Raw genomic sequence first — 24,569 nt, forward strand, 5'->3', positions numbered from 1 at the left:
CTCAGATGAGCAGGGTTTTGTTTTGCTTGTGTTTTGCTTTTGTATTCAGTGTGGCAGTCTCAGTGCCTGGGATTGAATAAACCAGGCAGTAGCCTGTTTAAAGGAACAGCACGTTACGCCTCGTCATTTAACGCCTCGTCATTTAACCTACCCTAATAGACCGTGTTCTAGCAGTCCCGGAGAATGGCGGAGCCCCGGAGTAAGCCGTTTGTCACAATATATATATATATATATATATATATATATATATGTGTTCGACAAATCACCCAAAAATCTACTCCCCAAACAAAAAAATCTACTCGCCACCTAGTCCCGCCCCCAGCCCCGCCCTAGTCCTGCTTTAAAAAAAAAATGAATAAATTCATAGTAAGAACATTCGTTTTTGACATTAGTTTATTTATTGTATTACAACAATTAGTCCTTGTTACGTGTGTGTGTGTAAATGTTCCTGAACCCCATAACTAGTGCCTTGACGCCCCCGTGTCACAATATCTAAAGCAGCAATCCCGTCTGGGATCTTACCTGATCCGCAGTCCCTCAATGTCCAGGTACCCTCATTCCCGCAATGTTATACATTGGAGGGGAGGTGTTCCCTACCTGTCTTCTGGTTTAGGGGGGATTCCGATGTCTTCCGTGTGAAGCTTGAGTCAGAGCTGGAATAAAGCAGTGTAGGTTATTTCGGTGTAGTATAGGGCAGTTAAGATATATAGGGTAAATAAGAGATCCAGAGTGTGAGAGAGGGAGAGTGTGGGTGAGAGACAGAGAGACACACACACACACACAGAGACAAAGAGAGAGAGAGAGACACAGAGAGAAAGAGAGACACAGAGAGAGAGAGACACACACACACAGAGAGAGAGACACAGAGAGAGAGACACAGAGAGAGAGAGACACACAGAGAGAGAGACAGAGAGACACACAGAAAGAGAGAAACACAGAGAGAGTGACAGAGAGAGAGAGAGACAGAGAGAGAGAGAGAGAGAGACACACACACACACACACACACAGAGAGGGAGAGAGACACACACACACACACACACACAGAGAGACACACATGCACACAGAGAGACACACACACACAGAGAATGAGAGACAAAGACAGAGAGAGAGAGTGCGACAGAGAGAGGGTGAGGGCGACAGGGAAAGGGTGAGGGCGACAGGGAGAGGGTGAGGGCGACAGGGAGAGGATGACAGGGAGAGGGTGAGGGCGACAGGGAGAGGGTGAGGGCAACAGGGAGAGGGGGCAACAAGGAGAGGGTGACATGGGGACAGGGAGAGGGTGAGGGAGACACAGGGAGAGGGTGACAGGGAGAGGGCGACAGGGAAAGGGTGAGGGTGACAAAGGCAGAGGGTGACACACTCACAGGCACACACTCACAGACACACACACACACCAACTCACAGACTCACTCACACACACTCACAGACTCACTCACACACACACACTCACAAACACACACATACACTTACAAACACACACACACACAAACACTCACAGACACACAAACACACACACTCACAGACACACACACTCACACACTGACGGTTCAGGGGATTCCTTCCCCTTCTTGTGTCCCTGACGTCACCCTCTCTGTCCCTTCCCGCCAGCCTCCCTTCTTCTGACCACTCTTGTTCCTTCCCGGCACCCTCTGACGCCGTTCCGTTACCACGGCGCGCGCTCCGCAGGATTCGCACACCCGCACGGTCCCCGAGCCCCTGCTGTGGCGTTCCCCACTCTCAGTCCACCTCGGTGTCTACTCCCTTACCTCCGGTGACTGTCCCCTCCGTTCCTCTATTCCCCTCTGCAGGTGCCCCCGTGGCGCGGTGCTCCGTGCGCCTCATAACGCAGCCTGTGCGTGCGCACCCTCAGCTTACAGAGGGCGCGCGCACACGCTCCTCTTCTAGGGATTTACAGCTTCCTGACTCCTCCTCTCATGCCCTGCAGGCAATCTCCCTTACTGGTTCCCCTGTCTCCTCCTCACCTATCCCTGATGTCTCCCACTTCACTCTCTGCTCCTCCCCTCTCTCCTATTGGTGTTCCCTCCTTTATAACCCCTGTCTGTCCTTTCTATCATTGCTCTGCATAGCTTCTGTTATCCCTGTGTGTGCAGTCCTATGCTTTGCTCTCTCTGTGTTCCAGCCTGTTCCTGCTTCTGCTTATCTCGGGATTTCCCTGGTTTGACCTCTGCTCGTCCTGGACTACCCTGCTCTCTGTTGCCCTTGAACCCTGCTAACGAACTCTACCTTGCTGACCTCTGTAACCCCTGGACTTGGCTTATGAACTTGACGACTCTGACCTCTGGATCCCTGGACTCTGGCGCACGGACACCACTATTCTTACTCTACACCCCCCAAGGCGTGCAAGCATCACTAACTGTCTCTCAACAGGCCCGGCTACACCATACCACACTCCGGGCACGCCCTCACTGCTGTGGGTGTGTGGTAATACCTTTACCACCTCAGTACTGGGGTCTTGCCAGGTCTGCGGGCATACAGGCGTGACACACACAGACACAGTCTCACACACACACTCACACACACACACTCACACACACACTCACAGACACACACACTCACACACAAACACTCACAGACACACACACCCACTCACAGACACACACTCACACACACACACACACACACACACACACACACAAACACTCACAGACACAAACACCCACAGACATACACACCCACACTCACAGACACTCACCCACTCACAGACACCCACACTCACAGACACTCACCCACTCACAGACACCCACACTCACAGACACACACCCACTCACAGACACACAAACACTCACAGACACACACACACTCACTCACACATACACACACAGACACTCAGACACACCCACCCACACTCTCACAGACACACACACCCACACTCACAGACACACTCAGACACCCACACTCACAGACACACACTCACTGGGTGGGTGACTGGGTGGGTATTCATTGGAAGGGAGGGGGAGCACCTGTTCCTCCAGGGCCTGCTTGTCCTCCACATGCTGCTCCACATGCCAGGGGATCAGGCAGGAGTTGCGGGAGGATCGGGGGGCCAGCGGGAGGATCGGAGGGCCAGCTGGGGGGTCGGGGGGCACACAGGAGGATTGGGGGGCCAGCGGGGTGATCGGGGGGCCAGCGGGAGGATCGGGGGGCAGCGGGAGGATCGGGGGCCAGCGGGGGGACAGCCGGACAGGCGCACGGCCACACCAACCTCCCCGATGGGAAACGTTGCCAGGGAACCATGCGCCCAGGCTGCAGCCAGGAGGGGTGTCGGGCAGCCATGCTAGGGAGGTCAGGCAGCCATGCTGGGGGGGTCATGCAAACATGCGGGGGGGTCAGGCAGCCATGCTGGGGAGGTCAGGCAGCCATGCTGGGGGGGGGGGGTCAGGCAGCCATGCTGGGGAGGACAGGCAGCCAGGCAGGAGGTCGGCATTAGTTGCAGGGGGATCGAGCAGCAGGGGGATCGGGGGCCAGCAGGGAACAGCTGTACGGCCACACCAACCTCCCCGATGGGAACCGTGGCCGGAAACTTTGCCAGAACCCCCCCTCCAGTGCCCACGCGCCCCCCCCCTCTACCTCATGCCCAGACTGCTTCCCTTCTTCCCCGCTCCTATTACCCTGACCGCGCGGGTACCAAAGGAGTGTGGGACAGAGGGGAAGCGCCTACCTTGTACTCCAGCCCTGGGCAGAAGCCACGGGGATCCCCCCAGCCTACATCCCACCCCGGGCAGCAAGCGGGGATCTGGTGCAGGGGGTGGGGGGGCTAACCCAGAGCTGCCAGCCTCGCGTCATGCCAATCAGGGAGGGAAATTATTTATTTATTTATTAAAAAAAATAATAATTTGCCGCGAGCAGGGGAATTCAAAGAGCCGCAGCACTGCTCGCCAGCGGCCTAAATACACTCGCCACGGGTGTGTGGTTATCATTAAAAACAGGCACAACTAGACAGTGATAGCATCTTCCCCAGCAAATGCAAAAAGGAGCATCTGATCCCAAAAGGACTCACCTTCAAAAACCCATTTGCGAACACATACAACACACAATTCTCCCAACAACTGTGCACCAGGACCTCTGAAAGATTAAGGAACTATCTTATTAGCATCTGTTACAGCAACAGGAGAAAGACAAAAGAGACGATAGAGACGATAGACAGCATCCTGAACACACAAGCAATACACGCAGACACATGAAGAGGACACCACACATTCCATGAAAAATTCCTTTAGAGTAATTAGCAACAAGGAAAAAAACTCCACAGACTGAGGCTGAGAATGAGATATTCTATAGCAGCCAGCACAACCACAAACAATACAAACAGGGACAATCACCAATACCAGGACTGCACTTGTAACATCTCAGATTACATACCAAATCAAACAGAGTCCTCAGTATTATCAAAGGGTCCCACATTCTGCCCTACCAAGCCCATGGACAAGATTGAGCTGTGCAGTGACCTGGAAGAGTTCTTCAGAAGACTGTGTCTTAAGGAGTTCTTCCATGACAGACACGACCAAGCTTGTGCCAACACTGCAGAAGGAGGCAGGAGCAGGAAGAAGCAAAAATCAAACTGGATCCCACGAACTGGGCGCAACCCGAAACTGGACCGATACATCAAAAGCTTTAGACACAGAGCCAAATCCACCACCCTGGACAAAGTAAGGAAACAAACGTATAATCAGACACTGATCGAGAGGAGAGCCATAGAATCACTAAAGGCAAACCACAACATAACAATCAAACCTGCAGACAAAATAATACACCAAACTGCAGGAGGATCCAACAAAAAAATTCATGAGAAAACTCAATAGGATCATTAAAACACTCTCGATCCACACAAGAGAACAAATTCTGGACCTGATACCAGCTAACCCAAAACCTGGCACATTCTACATGCTCCCTAAAATTCACAAAGAGGGTAAGCCTGGGCGCCCTATCATCTCTGGATCTGGCACATTGACTGAGAATATTTCAGGCAGGGTCGAAGGCATTCTAAAACCACTTGTTAGGAACACACCCAGCTATATCCAGGACACCACCTGCTAGACAAACTTAATGCCATTGGCCACCTCCCAACAGGAACACTACTAGCAACCATGGAAGTAGAATAATTTTACACAAACATCCCCCACAAAGATGGGATTTCAGCCTGCAGATACTTTCTGGGACAGCAGGAGCCACTAACAGAGGCAGTGACTAAATGCATCGAATTTATTCTGACATACAACTACTTCACATTTGGAAATGACACACACCTCCAGACAACCGGTACCGCTATGGGCACTCGGATGGCGCCACAGTATGCCAATCTGTTATTCGCAATACTGGAAAGTGATTTTCTTTCCACCTGTCACTTGAAACCCCTTACATACCTTTGGTACATCGATGACATCCTCTTGATTTGGACCTCTGGTGAACAGGAACTCATGCAGTTCGATGAGAACTTCAATACGTTCCACCCGACCATCAACCTCAAACTCACTCATCCCCCGAACGAAGCAGACACCGCCATTACTATAAAGAACAACCAATTACAGACTTCTGAATACCGCAAACCTACAGAGAGAGCCAGCTATTTGAGGGACAACAGCTTCCACCCCACACACACCAAGCATGCAACCATCTACAGTCAAGCCATATGATACAACCAGATATGCTCTGACACAGCAGACATAGGCCAGCAGATTACAGCCTTGAGATTGGATTTCATAAACCTTGGATATAACTACAGAATTGTAGACCAGCAAATCCACAAAGCCACCAGAATACAAAGAAGTGATCTCCTTGAATACAGACAGAGTCAAGCGACAAGGTACCTTTGGTGGTCACATATAACCCAAACATAGAAGCCCTACGCAAGATCGCCAGGGAACTACAACCCATTCTCCAGGAAGATACAAGACTGCAACAGGTGTTCCCTGAAACACCCTTATTATCATACAGACAGCTTTATAATCTCAAGAAAATGATGGTGAGAGGTAAAGTATTCAACAGTACAACTGAATGTGGGACAAGACCATGCCAGGACGCAAGATGCAAAACCTGCGCTATGCTCCAAACAGCGGTCACAATACAAATACCACACAGGAATATGGAGTACAAAATCACAGGAAGGTTCACCTGTTCCTCCAGCAATGTTGTGTACCTCATCATGTGCATGAAATGTGCAGGGGCTGCTACTACATAGGTGAGACGGGTCAGAGGCTAAACAAGAGACAGTCCTGTCGGCGAACATTTCTCTGACTCTGGCCATAAGATGAACGATCTGAAGGTGGCCATACTCAAAGGTAATCTTAGAACACCGAAAGAGAGATGGTTGAATGAATACAAATTTATTAAACTATTTGGGATACTCGTCGGGTGGCCTAAACCGAGGCCGCAGCTTCATGTGCCACTACACAAGAGAACTCTCTTCCCACGAGTGCTAAGGCCCATGTCTATGAATACTGTGCTATATGAATGCACACACACCTGCCTCTTACACATACAAATGTACAATGTAATTCTATCTCTTTATACACTTTGATAAAGCCTGCAAGGGCAAAACATGTCAGTGTGATTGCCATCAGTGAATAAATCGGTTCAATTCACCCTCTTTTGGCTGATTATTTCTCTGGTGCAGCATTTTTTCTGGCTGTGTGCCAAGTTTTGTTGGATGTACTCTGCGCTTTGCACGCCTGGACCAACACCCTGCAAGTTTGGAAACTTATCAACACTCATCTCATTGTGAGTACTTTGTTTTGTTCATTGAACAGTGTTGATCATATTAGGAGGTATTATATTTGTACTAGGATATACAGGACTCATACCTTTTCTATATAGAGTGGGAGTCCAATCTGGTACTAACCTCCGCAAGATACAAAGTTATCATTCTGTACACTTGCTAAAGGGTCTGGTCCTTGAAGTTAATCATCAATACTATTGAAGGAATTCTATTACAGTATTACAGTACATTCAGTTTTTTCTTCATATTTTGAGTGTATCCCATTCCCTTGAGCCCCGGTTTATCCCTCATAGGGAGATCCCAGTATCTCTTTATACCAATAGGGACCACATAGTTCCCACATACATGCACAGAAATGAACACCCTCTTACATTTCAACACCTACCCACACCATTGTTATACACTCCCCCTCTACAAACTCCTTTTATAAAGCGCCGTATACACTGTGGGCGCTTTATAAATTAAGATTTACACACATACACAAACACATAAATATACATACACATGTTTACTCTAACATCACAAACATTCAGGGACCATTTAACACCTTAAGTCATAAATCGCATACTGCACAGGGGGAGGGTTAGGCTTCACTCACAGAGATAACATTCCTAGCTATCCTGTTTGGCAGTACATTTCTTGGCTTAATCAATTGTAACATCGCCCAAAGAAGAGATCACTGTATCTCGAAAGCTCGCACAAATAAAAGCATTTCGTGAGCCATAGAACGCTATCGACTATTTTTTGTTTTTGATCATATATATAGTTAGGTCCGGAAATAATTGGATACTGACACAATTTTCATAATTTTGGCTCTGTACGCCACCACAATGGATTTGAAATTAAACAACCGAGATGCAATAGAAGTGCAGACTTTCAGCTTTAATTCAAGGGGTTGAACAAAAATATCGTATGAAACGTTTAGGAATTGCAACCATTTTCATACACAGTCCCCTTATTTCAGGGGCTCAAATTTAATTGGATAAATTAACACAATCATAAATAAAATGTTCATTTTTAATACTTTGTCGAGAATCCTTTGCAGGCAATGACTGCTTGAAGTCTAGAACGCATGGACATCACCAAACGCTGGGTTTCCTCCTTTGTGATGCTTTGCCGGGCCTTTACTGCAGCTGTCTTCAGTTTCTGTTTGTTCGTTGGTCATTCTGCCTAATCACTTCAGAATTCATCCGGCTGCTTCTGTCTTCTGTCACATAATCAATAAACACTAGTGACCCAGTGCCATTGTAAGCCATGCATGCCCATGCCATCACACTGCCTCCGTGTTTTACAGATGATGTGGTATACTTCGGATCATGAGCCGTTCCAAGCCTTCTCCATTCTTTTTTCTTCCCATCATTCTGTTACAGGCTGATCTTAGCTACATCTGTCCAAAGAATGCTGTTCCAGAACTGGGCTGGCTTTTTTAGATATTATTTGGCCAAGTCTAATCTGGCCTTTCTATTCTTGAGGCTTATGAATGGTTTTCACCTTGTGGTGAACCCTCTGTATTTGCTCTCATGAAGTCTTCTCTTTATGGTAGACTTGGATAATGATATGGCTACCTCCAGGAGAGTGTTATTCACTTGGCTGGATGTTGTGAAGGGCTTTTTCTTTACCTTGGAAAGGATCCTATGATCATCCACCACTGTTGTCTTCCGTGAACGTCCAGTCCTTTTTGTGTTGCAGAGCTCACCATTGCGTTCTTTTTTTCTCAGAATGTACCAAACTGTTGATTTGGCCACTCCTAATATTCCTGCTATCTCTCTGATGGATTTTCTTTTCTTTTGCAGCCTAAGGATGCCCTGTTTCACATGCATTGAGAGCTCATTTGACCGCATTTTGTGGGTTCACAGCAACAGCTTGCAAATGCGAATACCACACCTGGAATCAACTCCAGACCTCTTACCTGCTTAATTGATGATGAAATAACGAAGGAATAGCCCACACCTGTCCATGAAACAGCTTTTGAGTTAATTGTCCAATTACTTTTGGTCCCTTGAAAAAGAGGGGGCTACATATTAAAGAGATGTAATTCCTAAACCCTTCCTCCAATTTGGATGTGAATACCTTCAAATTAAAGCTGTTAGACTGCACTTTAAGCCCATATTCATTATTTAACTGTAACTTAAATATATTTTGGTACACAGCCGAAATAACAAAACTTGTATCAGTGTCCAATTATTTCCGGACATAACTGTATATATATATATATATATATATATATATATATATATATATATATATATATATATATATTCTTACAAACACAGGGTAAGGGGGGGAAAGGGAACGGGAAAGAAATGCCCTCGCTACAGCCCTACTGAGGTGCTACAATCAGGGGCAATATAATTACAAATAAACAAAGAGGGGAAAGAATCCCCTATAATGAGAGCACTCAAAAATGGCTTGGAAACTGATGCCTCCAGTTGCAAAACCTCATGAACTGAACGGGATGAAATGAAATGGTGGGTAGGTTAAAATAATCTTTTAGCAATGAAATGGTGGGTAGGTTAAAAAAATATTTAATAGGAGAATAACTCAAATAAAATGGGGGTCAAAATTGACCAGAGCCTAATAAGGCAAACTAAAAACCAATGGCGAATTAAAATTGAGGTGCGTGTAAATGCGGGGTATTAATCCTTCATTAAAGCCGCGGCCTTGGAAATATATATCAATATTCCACAGAAAAGGAATATCCTAGTACCGTATCTGTATGTAACAGTGTATGTGAACAGATAGACCGGCTTGTAAGCCTATAGGAATGTGTCTTAATGTGTAGTGAATCCTGCCCCTCTCGGTTAGTAGATGCACTGCACCATAGACATAGTCATGTTACAATCCATGCTGGGATAGTGAAAGCTTCTCTAAAGGTAAATGACTGTGTTCACATACACTTTTACATACAGATACGGTACTAAGATATCCCTTTTCTGTTATATATTCTCTTGAAAAAGGGTAATTTAGTTTAACCCTTTGGCCAAAGCGGTGTAAGCTTGCAAGCCACGACAAGGCAGACACCCGTTCGCAAGTCCTAACACTACCAGATAAAATACTAATATACCTCTATTAGGATTAAAATTATCATTTAATAAGATAAGTTTACAACGCTTTGGCCAAAGGGTTAAACTAAATGACCCTTTTTCAAGAGAATATATAAGTATTTTACTGTGTATTTCTGTCATGTTGGATGTAGCATTGGGCTTCTCTGTCAGCTGGAGCCAGTGCCTAAGGGTGAGTCCCCAGTCAGCACTGTGGCACGCGCGCCTGGCGGGAGAGCGTTGCGTGCACAGAGCTGCAGTGCATTCTTTGGTCCAGTGAGAGAGGGAGAGTTTGCGATGGGAGGGGGCGTGGCAGGGAGTTTGCGGGGGCGTGGCCATTACCTCACACGGCTGGTTCGTCCTCATTGGCTGAACCGCTGGCGGGGGCGTGGCCACGCCTCCGTCGCAAGCTCTAAACTCAATTTGACTGAGTTTAAAAAATCTGGCAGTAAGGCACGGCTGCACCTTCAGCGGGAAGGTGCATTCTGGGCCCAGCCCCATTGAAGGGCAGCACTTATACGCACAGCGCACGCCGAGGCGTGAGCTGTAGCAGTCACCGGGACCGCAGCCTCAGGATGGCTCAGAGGGGCAGGACCTGGGAGAGTGGGAATTAAGAACTGACCAATAGGAACTGTTCCGACGAAGCTAGGACACGAATGATGGTCCCCGAGTTCAGCTTCAGGCCTCCCACAGGGTAAGATACCTCGCTGCCGGGAGAGAACAATGATCTGGCCTTGCAGTTTGTACTTTCCAAGCTGGCGGGCGCGTCCTTCCCTAGCTCCCCATTGTCCTCTATCACAGCACCTGGCCCACATAAAGGCTAGCCCCCGAACTCTGTATACCATTGTTACTGGCCCAGGCATACAATGAATCCCACAAATAAAAAGTAAACAATGAAACATATACAGTATATAAACATCAGTTACATATTTCCAAGATTGGGACATTTTCCAGCCCTGTACTGGCCAAATTAACCCATGCAGTGGGTCGCCATCTTGACGGGCACAGGCAGCATGCAGGCTTAACCTTTATTTGGGGTGACATTGCTCCGACTGTCAGAGCAGCAAACATTATTTTTTTTAACTTTCTTGATGCACAGAAATGGATTGCACTTGGCCTAAAAATGTTACTGGTAGGCACTAAAAAAAATAATGTTTCTCTGCTTCATAAAAAGTAAAAGGAAGTGCATCAACATCGTCTGCCAAGTTCAAATTTGTGTTACCAGCGTTAGCTATTTGGTGCAGCACAGATGCTTTAAAAAAATATCGGTTTCATGTATGAAATCTTCATACAGTACATATGACGCACATTTTGGGAAGGCTTGTATTACTTTTTAGCGCTCAAATTTGGACGCCTAATTTAAAATATATATATATATAATCTTAGTACATAGACCCATAAGTGTTTTAAAATGTTTCAATCTGTAGTGTTTCTCTAGTAACTAGATAATGATTCAGAGGGTTTTCATAACCTTTCATCTTTTTTGTAATCTTCCTGTTTGTGGAACTTGCTTCCAGGCGGACCATCACAACCTAGTTATGCATTTTCTTCAACTTGAGAAGATATTACCTTACAAAATTTGCAACACTTGCCAGAAGCACAGTTTGATCCGGGTGTCAATCTGCATGTTGCAGCATTACAACATTTGTTACACTCCTAGAAGAAAATACAATTGTATTGGGTTAGGAAGCAGTTGTGTACATTTCTAAGAACATTTTATAGTGCATCTCTTGAGGTCAAAGTCTGAAGACTCATTGAATGGATTTAGAGTTGCTTATAGAATAAGTTAGAGTTAGGTAATGAGTCACCATGTTTTAATAGGACATACAAAAGTCTTGTTACTGTTAGTTTCTTTGGTTTCATTAAACCCATCAAGTGTGAGGCGGGTTGGGCAATAACAAAAACATGATATCAATAAACTTATCGCGATAACAATATATTTCGCCATAAAATATTTGTTAAAATAAAAATCCCAAACTGTTCTAGTAAATATAAATAAAATGTGTTATGAAAATAAATACATTTTCTTTAGATTTACTAGAACAAAGAGACCTTCGTTCCTAAACCCTTTCCATGTCTGCACTTTACATTTTCTCACTAAGGCTGGCGGCATGTGCAGCTGTGTTGCCCGGTCTGCGCAGAGCTGCAGGGGGAAAGACGGGGGGCGTGGTGGGTGCACCAGGCCTTACACTGCTCCCAGCACCCTAACATCCCCCTCATTCACCTACCCTTCATCCCATCCTTAGGTGCTCCCTCCATTTAAAAACAAATTTAAAGAAAAGTTAAATATACATCAAAGATATTTTTTGACAGTCTGGCAGCTCACGTGCGGTTGCTTCAAAGCTGCTCTTCTGACCCGACACACTGACCCCCACAATTTGGCACCAAGTAATACTATGGTAATAACTCCTTTCCCATATTGGCACGCCGGCAGATTTGATTACCGCGGTATTACTTTGGCTCCGGTATATTGCCAAACCCTTGTGTGAGCTGGCATTTAATTCTGAAGCCTAAGATATTAGCATCAAATATACAAAACCAAGTTAAGCAACTGCATTACTATTGTTATGTATAGTACAGATATATTCCTTTACACTCCAAATCTTCTTTTTTTCAGTTTTAGATATTGGGGGGGGAGGGTGGGGGTTGAGGGAGAAGAGATACAGAATCAAAACGGGGAGGAAGGGGTGGGGTGATGGGAGGGTAGGGAAACAAAACAGCAGAGAAAACATCTAGTTGATGCAATGATAGTAACAACAATACTACTACAGACCACTAGGTTATTCTAAAGAGTCCTTATGACGGTTAGGGGGTACCCAGGCCAATAATAAATGTATTATGCCCGGCTGGGTGCCACTGAGCCACATTGGGGAGCTTGAAGTGCCAGCTCTGCAACCCAGTTATGGCATGTGAACTATATTTTAATAAAGATATGTGTGTGTTTTACTGTTCCAGGAGTGCCAACCAGCGGAGATGCCCAGGGCATGAGTTTCAGGGATGATTTTACGGCAAAATGTTGTCAGGGTGTGTTTGGGTAGAAGGGGGCCAGACTTGCTGGTTACCACGAAACATGTACCCAGGAATCCTACCAGATTCCTGGAGACATGAAGACACAGACCACCAGACAAAATCCTCCCAAGGAAGTAGTTAGCGGCTCACCGGCAGATCTCCCTGCTTCTGCACAGACCAGAACAGTAAGACCGGGTAGGGCGAAATCACATTCCAGGGTCCCCCGGTATATGCCCAAACCCCCAGAACCCAGTGTAGGGGTTCGGAGTCTCCCACCAGGTATAAGGTGGCGAGAGTGTTTCTAAGTCTAGCGCTTAAATAATAAAAGCGACTGGTTGCTAACTTTTGCTAGGAAGCTCCTAGCGCTCTGAAACTTGCTGTGCGCATAGTTTGGGGGAAACATAAAACAACCATAACTTAATTTTTTTGCGTTTTATAAAAATTGATGAATGAAAGTCCCCCTAAATTAGTGTATTAAACATGATAGGAATAATTGGACTTTCATTCAGAACACCGGAGACAGGGAAACACTCATTTATTATAGCACCCCACTTAGTATGAGTGTAGTGACTCACTATAAATGAGCTAAGGATGTGCAGCTCTGGACTTCTAAGGCATCCCGCTGGCTTGATGCCACAATGTCTGCAAAAGTCTGGAGTTGAATGGAGAACAAAAAACCCGGGCGCTACCTAGGGGGATGATAGATAAGGTAAAGGGGGATATAGCAACCTTGGTGGTAGGCAAGGTATCCCTCTGCTTCTTTTCCGCCTGTGACTCTAAAGACCCCAATAAAGGATCTACCCAGGATCCTTCAACAAATGAGACAAGAAAAAGCTGGGGATGGGGGAGCACCGGTAGAAAGCTAGTATACACTGAATGGATTGTGTAATGCTCTATGCCAATGTGAAGGGTTTTGTAGGTGTAAAATAATTTTTAACACTCACACGGCCTTGTGCGAATGCTGTCGCATCGAGGTATCTTTTGGACTCTCTTTTCTTTCTTCTTTCTCCTTTCTTCTTTCGTCTCCTATCTGTCTTCTGGATTCTTTCGCCGCCTTGCGTCTGAGTTCTTCTCCTCCTACTTCTTTGATGTTGGACTCACCCTCGGAATAAATATATACACAAAATATATGAGCAAACTGTGATTGTATCAAGAAGATATCAGGATATGTGATAAGGATATATAACAGGAATATGTAATATGAATAAAACACTCACACGGGCCTGTGTGCGTGCGCTCTATGGGATGGTATCTTGGTCTCTGAGGGGCAATGGATAGTTGAGGCTCTAAAAACAGAAAGTCAAAGGCCACACCTTGGTTAAAAGGCAGAATACAAAATAATTAAAATGTTACTACTCACACGGCCAGGTGTGAGTGCACACTTGGAAATGGTATCTTTAATATTCTCCTTCTGATGTCCCGGCTGGGAGAGGTCCACTGGTGCTGCACGTGAGTCCTCACCCCCCCCCAATGGGTCAAAAAGTTCTGAGCCCGGAAATTCAAGGCCAAAGTCTTTATTAAATCAATAAATAAAACAACAAAACACAGCTAACTCAGCCTGTGAGTTACTCTGTGAAATAGTAAAAAAGCCAGTCTTTTGGGAATCGAGCAGGACTTGTGGTACTGCAGCTGTACTGCCTCCGCGTCCGGATGTAGCGCTGCACGTCCGCGTGACCCGCTCCCGAGGGTGGCTTGATAGGGTCTAAAATCTTGGGGGATTTTGAGCTAAGCGTTTCGCCCTATGGGCTTCCTCAGGCTCCGTAGTTAGAATGGTCTGGGCTCGCTGCTCCTGCTTTATATAGTGCGGCCGGCGTAGCTCGAAATCCCCCAAGACGGTGGCTTTTTTACTATTTCACAGAGTAACTCACAGGCTGAGTTAGCTGTGTTTTGTTGTTTTATTTATTGATTTAATAAAGACTTTGGCCTTGAATTCCCGGGCTCAGAACTTTTTGACCCATTGGGGGGGGTGAGGACTCACGTGCAGCACCAGTGGACCTCTCCCAGCCGGGACATCAGAAGGAGAATCTTAAAGATACCATTTCCAAGTGTGCACTCACACCAGGCCGTGTGAGTAGTAACATTTTATTTATTTTGTATTCTGCCTTTTAACCAAGGTGTGGCCTTTGACTTTCTGTTTTTAGAGCCTCAACTATCCATTGCCCCTCAGAGACCAAGATACCATCCCATAGAGCGCACGCACACAGGCCCGTGTGAGTGTTTTATTCATATTACATATTCCTGTTATATATCCTTATCACATATCCTGATATCTTCTTGATACAATCACAGTTTGCTCATATATTTTGTGTATATATTTATTCCGAGGGTGAGTCCAACATCAAAGAAGTAGGAGGAGAAGAACTCAGACGCAAGGCGGCGAAAGAATCCAGAAGACAGATAGGAGACGAAAGAAGAAAGGAGAAAGAAGAAAGAAACGAGAGTCCAAAAGATACCTCGATGCGACAGCATTCGCACAAGGCCGTGTGAGTGTTAAAAATTATTTTACACCTACAAAACCCTTCACATTGGCATAGAGCATTACACAATCCATTCAGTGTATACTAGCTTTCTACCGGTGCTCCCCCATCCCCCCCTTTTTCTTGTCTCAAAAGTCTGGAGTTGAAAGGGCTCAGTGTCTCTGAGGTGTCAGGGTGGGAGGGGTAGCCCAAGTACCCCATCCCGATGTGAAGTCTGGGTCGCTGGCAAATGGTTGCCCATCCCAGACTTACTGTCGCCAGGTAAAGGGGTTGGGTCCCATATGCTAAGAGGCAAAGGTGCTAGTTTGGCGCATGTCCTTAGCAGAATAGGAAGCCACCCCTGCCAGGTTTGTGAAGTATTGGCAACTCCGGAATAGATGGGAAAAGTTATTCCCACGGAGAGATTGGCTGCACTTGTTAGGTATAGGGTTCTGAACCCTGTAAGAATTCCTGCAGTCCATCGGGAATCAGATTTACCAGAGATTCATCAAGCTTCATAATTGTAATAGGGATTCCAGCAGCAGCAGATTTGAAAACGAACCAAGGCTTTCGCGAGTAATTCCCGCTCCTGGAAAATTACTCCTACAGACTTTATTTTGCAAGATTTCGTTCTGGAAACAAATTATTTTGTTTGCCCCGTCCCAGTAAGTGTATTTTGACTGTAATTGTGGAACATTATGTGTATGTCTTTTCGTGAAATAAATTTCAATTTATTTTACCTCCTTGCTTTGCTCAATCATATGATGCCGGTATAAATGTGTTAAAAACCTGGTCTCCCATGACAGTCCTATAAAATCTTCCCACTAGACATCTATTCCTATTATATATATGCCTAATATGCCTTTCAGCATATTATTGAGCCCCCCCAAGCGCCCCAACAACCCTCAGGGCTAGTTCTTCTCAGTCTAGCTATTTGCATATAGCCTTATCTTTAGTCCCAGGGCTCCCACACTTTGTAGAAGTTTTTCATAGTGTGTTTAAAGCAGGCTGTCATTTTTTCCATTAATTGAATCACATTGATTCTTCTAATCACTTCATTCCTGGAGGGAGGGGGAATTTTTTTTACAGCAGCTTAAATGGAGCATCTAGCTGCTGTCAGTATATGATTTATTCATTTGTCAGTATGTCAATCAGCTTTGATAAAATAAGAATAGTCAGGTCTAATGGGATTTTAACACTTGTTGCTCCCTCTATGAGGGTTTGGATCATGCTCCAGAATTTCCCAACTGCTGGGCAGAACCACCAAATATGGGCCATATTGCATAACAGGTCGCAGCCTCTCCAGCATTGGTCTGGCGCTGCAGGAAATATTTGTTCAGTCTATGTGGTGTGAGATACCATCAGAATAGAATTTTGTAATTATTCTCCCATATATCCTCCCATTCGTCTACCTGAAGGTCCCTGGTCCATTGTTCTTGGTATTTTATGGTCTTGGGCTTCCTATACGGAGATCATATCCCTGTATAAGTGGTGATTAAACCGTTTTGGTAGACAGCCCCCCCCCCCCGCCTTCTGCATATGTCTTCAAATCAGGAGGTATCAGAAAGGCTTACCTCCAGCTAAACCACACTAAACTAAACATTTCTGGTGCAGAGTAATCGTACTTCATGTAGAATTCCTCCCATTTTCCTTCCAGCTGTCAAATGAGTTGGTGTAATAGCCAGGGTTGAAGCTCGGATTGTCAAATAAAGGTATTAACCTAGAGGGGTTCCCGATTAGTTGAAATTTAGATTTAGCAATCTGCCAAATTGTTAAGGTAAATGTAATAATTGACGCTTCAGGCTGAGGTTTATTAATATATTCCTTATCATTCCATAGAAAAGCTTGGAGGCTCAGTAGCTTGCTAAGTGAGGATTCTAGGTTTACTCATCCAAACATCTTGGACAGAGAATGCCAATATATGATTTGCATTTAGGTGAGTTTCTAAATAATCTTTTATAATATTTGGGACGACAAGCCCTTCTCTATCTCTGGAAGACAACAGAACCGACCTGGTCACCCTCGTTTTTTTTATTCTTTCATACAAATTGCATTATACAATTCTGTATATCCTTAATAAATTTAAAGGGGACAGTGATCAGGAGTGTCTGAAGATAATATAAGATTCTGGGAAGGATGGTAATTTTGACTGCTGTAATGAGGCTTAGCCAAGACATTTTGGTAACCATCCCATGTCTGGAGGTCCTTTTTGATATGTGTGAATAGCTCTATATAGTTGTGTTTGAATAAGGACTGATAGTCCTTGGTTAAGTTTATACCCAAATATTTCAAATGTGAGTCCTTCCATCTATAGTCAAAGTTCAGTTTCAAAAGCTTTACTTTGTGATGCTGAAGGGTCAGAATCAAAGCTTTTAACTTGCTCGTGTTGACCTTGTAGCCTGACAGGAGACCATAATCACCCAGTTCAGATTGTAAATTTGTCAGGGATATCAGGGGATTCGTTATAGTTAGAATAATATCGTCAGCAAAAAGAGACAGCTTATATTCAGAGTTCGCTATTTTGGTTCCTTGCATATTAGGGTTCATTCTTATTGCACACACTAATGGCTCTATTAACAGAGAAAAAGCAATGGAGACAGAGGGCACCCCCTGCCTGGTACCATTCTTTATTACATTGTGATTCATATCTCCCCTTGGTATTTTTAAGGTTGCTTTCCTATGGAGCTAGCACTCCTTGAAGAAATGGGCCTCTAAAACTGAACTCTTCTAATGTCATTGATAGGAACTTCCATTGAATCCTATCAAAGGTCTTTTCAGCATCTAGGCTAAGGATCATAGCCCTAGGTTTAATTTTGGAGCAAGCTATTTGATCTATTATATTTATTATTTTCAGAGTGTTATCAGAAGCTTGTTGTTCTAATATAAAACCCACCTGGTAATTATGGATTAGGCAGGGTAGGATGGGGTTTCGCCTGATTGCCAGTTCACGTCCGAATTCAAGAAAGATATTGGCCTGTAGCTGCCATACCCCAGAGGATCTTTACCCTCGTTTGTATAATCGCTATATTTGCTTTTGCCATTTGAATCAGGATCTGATTACTCTTTAAGAATCCGTTATATAAATCCAACAGATGGGGGCCTAACACCTTGGTGTATTTTTAATCGTACAGGTTTGTTAGGCCATCTGGACCCAGGACCTTTGAGGATTTAAGAGATGTAATTGCTTCGTAAATTTCTATTTCTGTGATTTTACTATTCAATCTAATTTGGTCTTCCTCAGTTAATTTGGGCAAATTGTATTTATCTAGATAGTCATCCAGTCTTCCCAAACTCGCAGCCTTCAAATGCAGTTCTGATGTTTCTAAATCATATAGTTTTGAGTAGGAGTAAAATGCTCTCGCAATTAGTTCAGGGTTGAAGGATATTTCCCCATTCTTTAATCTGATTGCGGATATCCGAGATCTTTGTTGAACCCCTTTAAGTTTCCTCGCTAGTAGCCTGTCGGCCTTATTGCCTTTGTTATAGTAAGTCATCTTAGTCCAATTTAAAGTTTTTTCCGTATCCTCCAATTGTAATCTTATAAATTCCTCTCTAGCCTGACGGAGAATCTTAAATCTTTTGGAAGATGGGGGTTTCTTATGCTCCGTTTCTAATGTGATTATCTGTTTTGTCAATGAGTTCTGCCTCTGGTTTTTGACTTTCTTCTTATGTGAACCTATTGAAATAAGTTGCTCTCTGATTGTGGCCTTATGAGCCTCCCACGGGGTGGCTGAGGATGTTACTGAACCTTTATTTATTTGGAAGAAAACCTCTGGGAACTGGACCATATTAAAGTCCCCTCCAATGATTAGTCACTCCCTCACGGCGGCTGGGACATATTCTAAAGTGGTTTTAAGGAACTCACTTTGCTGATCATTGGGGGCATATATGTTCACCAGGGTAACAGCTATACCCAAAAGAAGACCTTGGATAATAACAAATGTGCCCTGTGGGTCTCTAGTAACTGATTGTGCCTGGAATGAGACAGCATTCTTTATTATTATAGATACCCTCGCTTCTTGTTCGTGCATGATGCGTAGAAGGCAACATGGTACAGACCTTTAAAAGTGTTTGGGGTTTTTTGGGAATTGAAGTGAGTCTCCTGTAGAAACAGGATACCCCCCTGTAATTTTTAAAAATCCCTTAGAGCTAGTCTCCGTTTCTCATTTGAGTACAGGCCTTTCACATGGAAAGAGATTTGTTTTATCGGAGCTTATGTAGCTATGGTTTTACTAATGATTGATCATCTAATTCCCCATCTATTTTACCAATGCTAGAGGCAATCTTGAGCATGAGCAGGATCCTGTGCATGTGGTTACGGCAGCAAACCTTATTAGTCATAGGCCCTTAGCAGGGGCTGTTCCCGTATTGGGGAAAGGGAGAAGGGGGGATGGTGGGTGGGGAATGATGGGGTAAGGGTTGGGGGGGAAGGGAGGGATGGGGTGAAGGAGGGGAAACGGATGAGCATGGAGTACAACTCATCCATGAGTAATGGTCGATCACTAGGCAGATCAGCCAGGTGGGCATAAGGCCCTTTGGGGGGAGGGTGGGGTACCAGACCTGGGGAAACCTGTTTCCGCCAATGTTCATCCAACTGGACCTCAACCATTTTTACCCTTCAAATTGTTACACAAGCCATTAACAATAATTATAAACCTTCGGTGTCTAAGTATTCTAACAGTACATACATAATTTATGCATAACATTCTATCATCTCCTAATCCTAAATAAACATTTCTGATCTTATTTCTTTACCTTCCATTAGGGCCTGATGTCTCACTGGCCCTCTAGCTAGGGATCCCTACCCTTTATTTTATTGTACTTCTATCCCCCTCTCCACGTCTATTCAGCTAAGTTGTGTGTATCCTGGGCAAAATATGCATGAGCCTTAACACCTAAATCTATACGGCCTCTCTCCCGAGATGGCCTCTCTCCCGAGATGGCCTCTAAGTTTATGGGGATCTACTCTGTAGGGAAAGGGTAGCGAGTTTACGAAGTCCAAGGGCTATTAATGTCTTCCAGAACCTCCAGGGCCCTCTAGCCCAACCCCTCTCCACGGTGGCTATTCTGGGCTCAAGAACCGGGATGTTCTCTAACCAATGATACAATATCCCTGCTCCGCCATGGACAACCATCGCCAGAAGTTTGAAAATCACCAGAGCCCCCCCCCCCCAGATGCACCAGCTCCTCTTCTATTGAATGTCCAGAGAATCACAAAGTTCAGATCTCCATAGGACGACCCATAGGTACATTATCTTTATGTCAGGAGGAAAACAGCAAAACTTGAACAAAACAAAACTTGAAGATGTCAATCTCTATGGATTCAATCTTCATCCTGGTGCACGGAGTCGTTAGCTCTGTCTCTATCCTCTGAGGTTCTTCGTTGTTCCCGACTAGGAGAGGTCCCTTCTCTCATTGTGCCTGCTTGTTATGCAGCTCGTTGGCCTGGATCTAAGCCCAAAATTTTTAGGAAGGCCTCTGCTTCTTCTGGGAGACGCATCGTGGCGTGTCTACCATCTTTGGATGCAGTCAGCGAAACAGGAAGGCTCACCTGTACCTGACTCCAGATTCTCAAGGAGTGGCTGTCACAGGTTTTATTTCTCGTCTCCTTGCATTGGTCAGTCTGGAGAGATCCTGAAAAATCTGGACGTTTTAGAATCTTCAAAGATTATAGAATAATTAAAGGTTGCAGGAATAGAGATTCTATCTTTAGTCTCAATGTAGTGTAGTCTTGTCACCACATCTCCGCTTTTCTTTGTATCCACAAATATTTGGCCCATGGCCGGTGTGCTCTGTCCATCTGCGTCATGGATGCTTGCAGGGATGGATCAATTGACTTGAACAGGTATTTTAGATATGACTGGTGTTCTTCCATTCTTCTATCGAGGCTGACTCTGGCATGTTTCTTATCTAGAGTGTAACAGAGGACTTATCCCTGTTCAGTAATGTGCCTTTAATCTAGCAGTGTGGTGGTTAACGTCTGGTAGTTAATTACTAAACACCACCTGCCTGATTGAGATGGCTTACAAAAGCCTGTCTGTTCAAACAGGAAGTGAGAACTCTTTAGCTGACACCTGAGCTGAACTTGGAGACACACTTGTTTTGAGCTCTGCCAAAGTTAGCAGAGCTGCTTTCAAGACACATGGCCCAAATAAGACTTCTAAACCTGGATGCTGATTTTCTGTGCATGCTCAGTGCGGTTCCAGGAGAGCAGAGAAGCTTACTCTACAGCTGATAAACAGATAATACTTTCATTATTAAGAGACTGCTTATACTGTATCTGCTTATTTTCATGCTATGTTTGGGGCTGGGGAGAAATGCTTGACTAGGGAGATGTGAATTGGTTGCATAGTGTTTTCACTAGAATTACTCCCAAGTGAATGGAAGCTTTGTTCCCCCCCTGTGTTTGGATAATTTTCCTGATGAAAAGGAACAGGCACAATAAAGCCTATTATAATTTCACGTTATAAAGCCTCCTAATTGCGTACCTCTGTGAACGTCCGTCCACATATGGTGTCAGAAGTGGGATAACAGGTGTCCTTGTAGTTAAAAAGGACCGGAGTTTTTATGTGAAATTTTTTGTTATGTTTTTTTGCCTACAAACAGTCTAAACAACTTGGGGGGGAAAAAAAAACCCTCATGCAGCAGAGATCAGATTTAAAGGGACACACACCACTGAAACTTACACTGCACTGAAACTTACAAAACCACAGATGGACTCTTTTCCCCAATCCCAAGAGACTGCTGAAGCAGGTAAACATTTAATTACCTATCACAAAGTGTAATACGGTCATTGAAATAGGGATTTTGCCTTCTAGCCATAGTCAGGGTTCAAGAAGTGAGTCAGCCCTTAAAAAGGGATAGGTTTTTCTTGTTTTCAAAAGTTTCGCTGAAGCAGTGAAAACAGATGGTGACCCACGAGTGGTACTGATTTTGCAAATAAAGGTTGCCACACCGCATAGGGCTACCAGCTGTGAATGGAGTATATGCAGAAAAGTGTGAAAATTGATACAAAGACTGTGCTGAAGCAGGGGTATTTTTAGCAAACAAATGCTGAGTGTAAAATTGCCCTATAAAGAAAAAGTTTTTTCAAAGCCAATTGCTGAGTGTTGAGTCCACTGCAAAGAATGTTTTTTTTTCTGCAAGTAAAAAAGTATGCCTATTATCTTGGGAGCAAAACAGACACCCAAAGTGTGAAGTGTGAATGCCATAATACCCAAAGATGAGACTGAAAATTACTGAACTCAGGCAGAAAACCAAATTCTGTTGCTGAAGTGGAGGGATTTCACCTAGCAAATAAATGGTGTATAGCAAATAGACTTTTTTACCTAGCAACTGCACAATCTTGTATACCTGATAAGAGAAAATGTATGCACAGCACTGCTGATAATGGAAAAAAAAAAATTTTACCCAAGAAAGAAAAATCTACAGCCTGTGAGAGCCATGACCTCTACAAGCAAAATATGCCCATCTGTAGGACTATCACAATTGGGGGTTCTAGCAAATACAGTGGCAACAGCTGCAATAGCGCCTCCTGAGGTCAGGAAGAAAATGACACCTGATAGCCTAAAAATGGAGGACAAGATGCAGCGTTCCTGTAATGAACCCTACCCCACTGAAGAGTGGCCCTTCCAGTCCAATAAAGAGGAAGACATCTCTTACGGGGAACCCGAACCGAGTCACACCCACAAAACACCCCAAGAATGGTGGGGGTGCCTGATCTCGGCACGAACAGAAAAGACCGCTCCCTTTGATGACGAATATGATCAGCAGGAGACAGAGCGGGAGCAGTGGATCACCGAATATTTCCGTCAGCTATTACAGTTGCAAGAAAAGCCGGGTGGATCCAGTGACGCTGCTAAAACTTCAAATGAAGATGGAGACCCCAGTATTCCTGAAGGGACGGTGTCATCCAAATCAAAAAGGAAGAAAAAGAAAAGTGGTTCTTCACTTACTGTGGAAGTAACAGACACGTCCGCAGATCCTGTGGAGAAAAAGGGGGACCGAGATGCCCTGCAGGCTAGAGAAAATGGAGAATTCGTCCCACGTATAACTGAATATCCAGAGGGCCCAAGGCAGAAGTCGTGTACCCCAAAGAAGTGTCTGTCCGGTGCCAACAGTGAGGAACCCTCAACCAGTCATCCCAGGGAAGTGGAGCCGGAACCAGTGAGTGACGATCCCTTGACCAGCCCTGAAGACGCCCTGAAAATTGCCAGGCATGACTGTGATCTGCTCTGTGAAGAATTGGAAAGGGAAAAAAATAATAATGCTGAGCTACAGAAGACTGTGCTCGCAATTTACTCTGCGGCCAAGACTGAATTGGAGGATCTCAAGACTGAGCTAGATACTGCAAAGGCTACTATTTCCGCCATGGATGTAAAGCAGAGCCAGTCTGACAAAATGGTGGCTACGCTAAAGCGGAAGTATGAGGAGGCACTGAAGCAGATGACAGTCTTCCAGCAAGAGGTTCACACTCTGCGCATAGAGTTGAATGCCTCACGACAGGAGGTCAACAGTGGCCGGATAGAAGTGGACGTAGCTCAGAAAGAGGTTCAGACACTCCACAGAGCACTGGATGCCTCACATCATGAGACCAACAGCTGCCGCACAGACCTGGAAGTTTCCAGAAAGGAACTACACAGTCACACTGAGGAGCTGGACATTTCAAGGAAAACTATCCTACATCTTAACTTAGATCTCAAAGTCTCTCAGAAGGAGCTTCAGAACTTAAACCTGGAGTTGGAAGTCTCACGCCAGGAGACAGCCCACCTCCAAGCAGATGTGCAAAAATGGAAGGTGGACTGCAAGGAAGCCCTGAATAGTACAGAGACTGAAAAAAGAGAAAATTTAAGATTAAAAAAAGAAAATTCTGAGTTGACAGAATACTTCAAGGGAAAGAATGAAGAGCTGCAGGCTCTTAAAGAAATAAATAAACTTTTGAAAGAGGAAATGTTTGAAGCAGAGCACCGACTGCAGAACCAACTGCAAGGTCTGCGTACACACCTCCAGTATGCTGAGGAGAAGCAGCAATCGCTGCAGGAAGAAAAGCTGCAGGCTGCTAAAGAGGTACAAGCGCTGCAGGAACGTCTGAATACCCAGTACATCCCCACAGAGCAGTATGAGGAGGTAAAGGCTACGCTGCAGGTCTTCAGCGCATCATTGGAGGCAGAGCTTCGATACCAGGTGACTCTGTATGAGAGGGAGCGTGAGAAGGCTCAGAAACTGGAGCAAGAGCTGGAGAGACAGAGAGACTGTTCCATTCCCTTGAGTCAGTACACCAAGGAGAAAACAGACGCAGCGGCAACCTTGACGACAAAAATTACAGAGCTC

At 44.9% G+C, this 24,569-nt stretch overlaps 1 protein-coding gene across 4 annotated transcripts in view; it reads right to left on the bottom strand.

Annotated features, from left to right (window-relative positions):
* The window catches only part of LOC142495606 (disintegrin and metalloproteinase domain-containing protein 9-like), a 124,846-nt gene that overhangs the window by 55,899 nt on the left and 44,378 nt on the right, over positions 1–24,569 (bottom strand). For all 4 annotated transcript variants that reach the window (XR_012801776.1, XR_012801775.1, XM_075601297.1 and 1 more), the window contains exon 13: positions 11,344–11,430. Coding sequence is in view for 2 of the 4 variants with exons in the window: in XM_075601297.1 (XP_075457412.1) it covers positions 11,344–11,430 (87 nt within the window). In the remaining 2 variants the exon portion in view is untranslated. The remainder of the gene's footprint in view (positions 1–11,343; positions 11,431–24,569) is intronic.

This window comes from Ascaphus truei, chromosome 5 (assembly GCF_040206685.1).
Source record: "Ascaphus truei isolate aAscTru1 chromosome 5, aAscTru1.hap1, whole genome shotgun sequence".
NCBI classification, from domain to species: domain Eukaryota; kingdom Metazoa; phylum Chordata; class Amphibia; order Anura; family Ascaphidae; genus Ascaphus; species Ascaphus truei.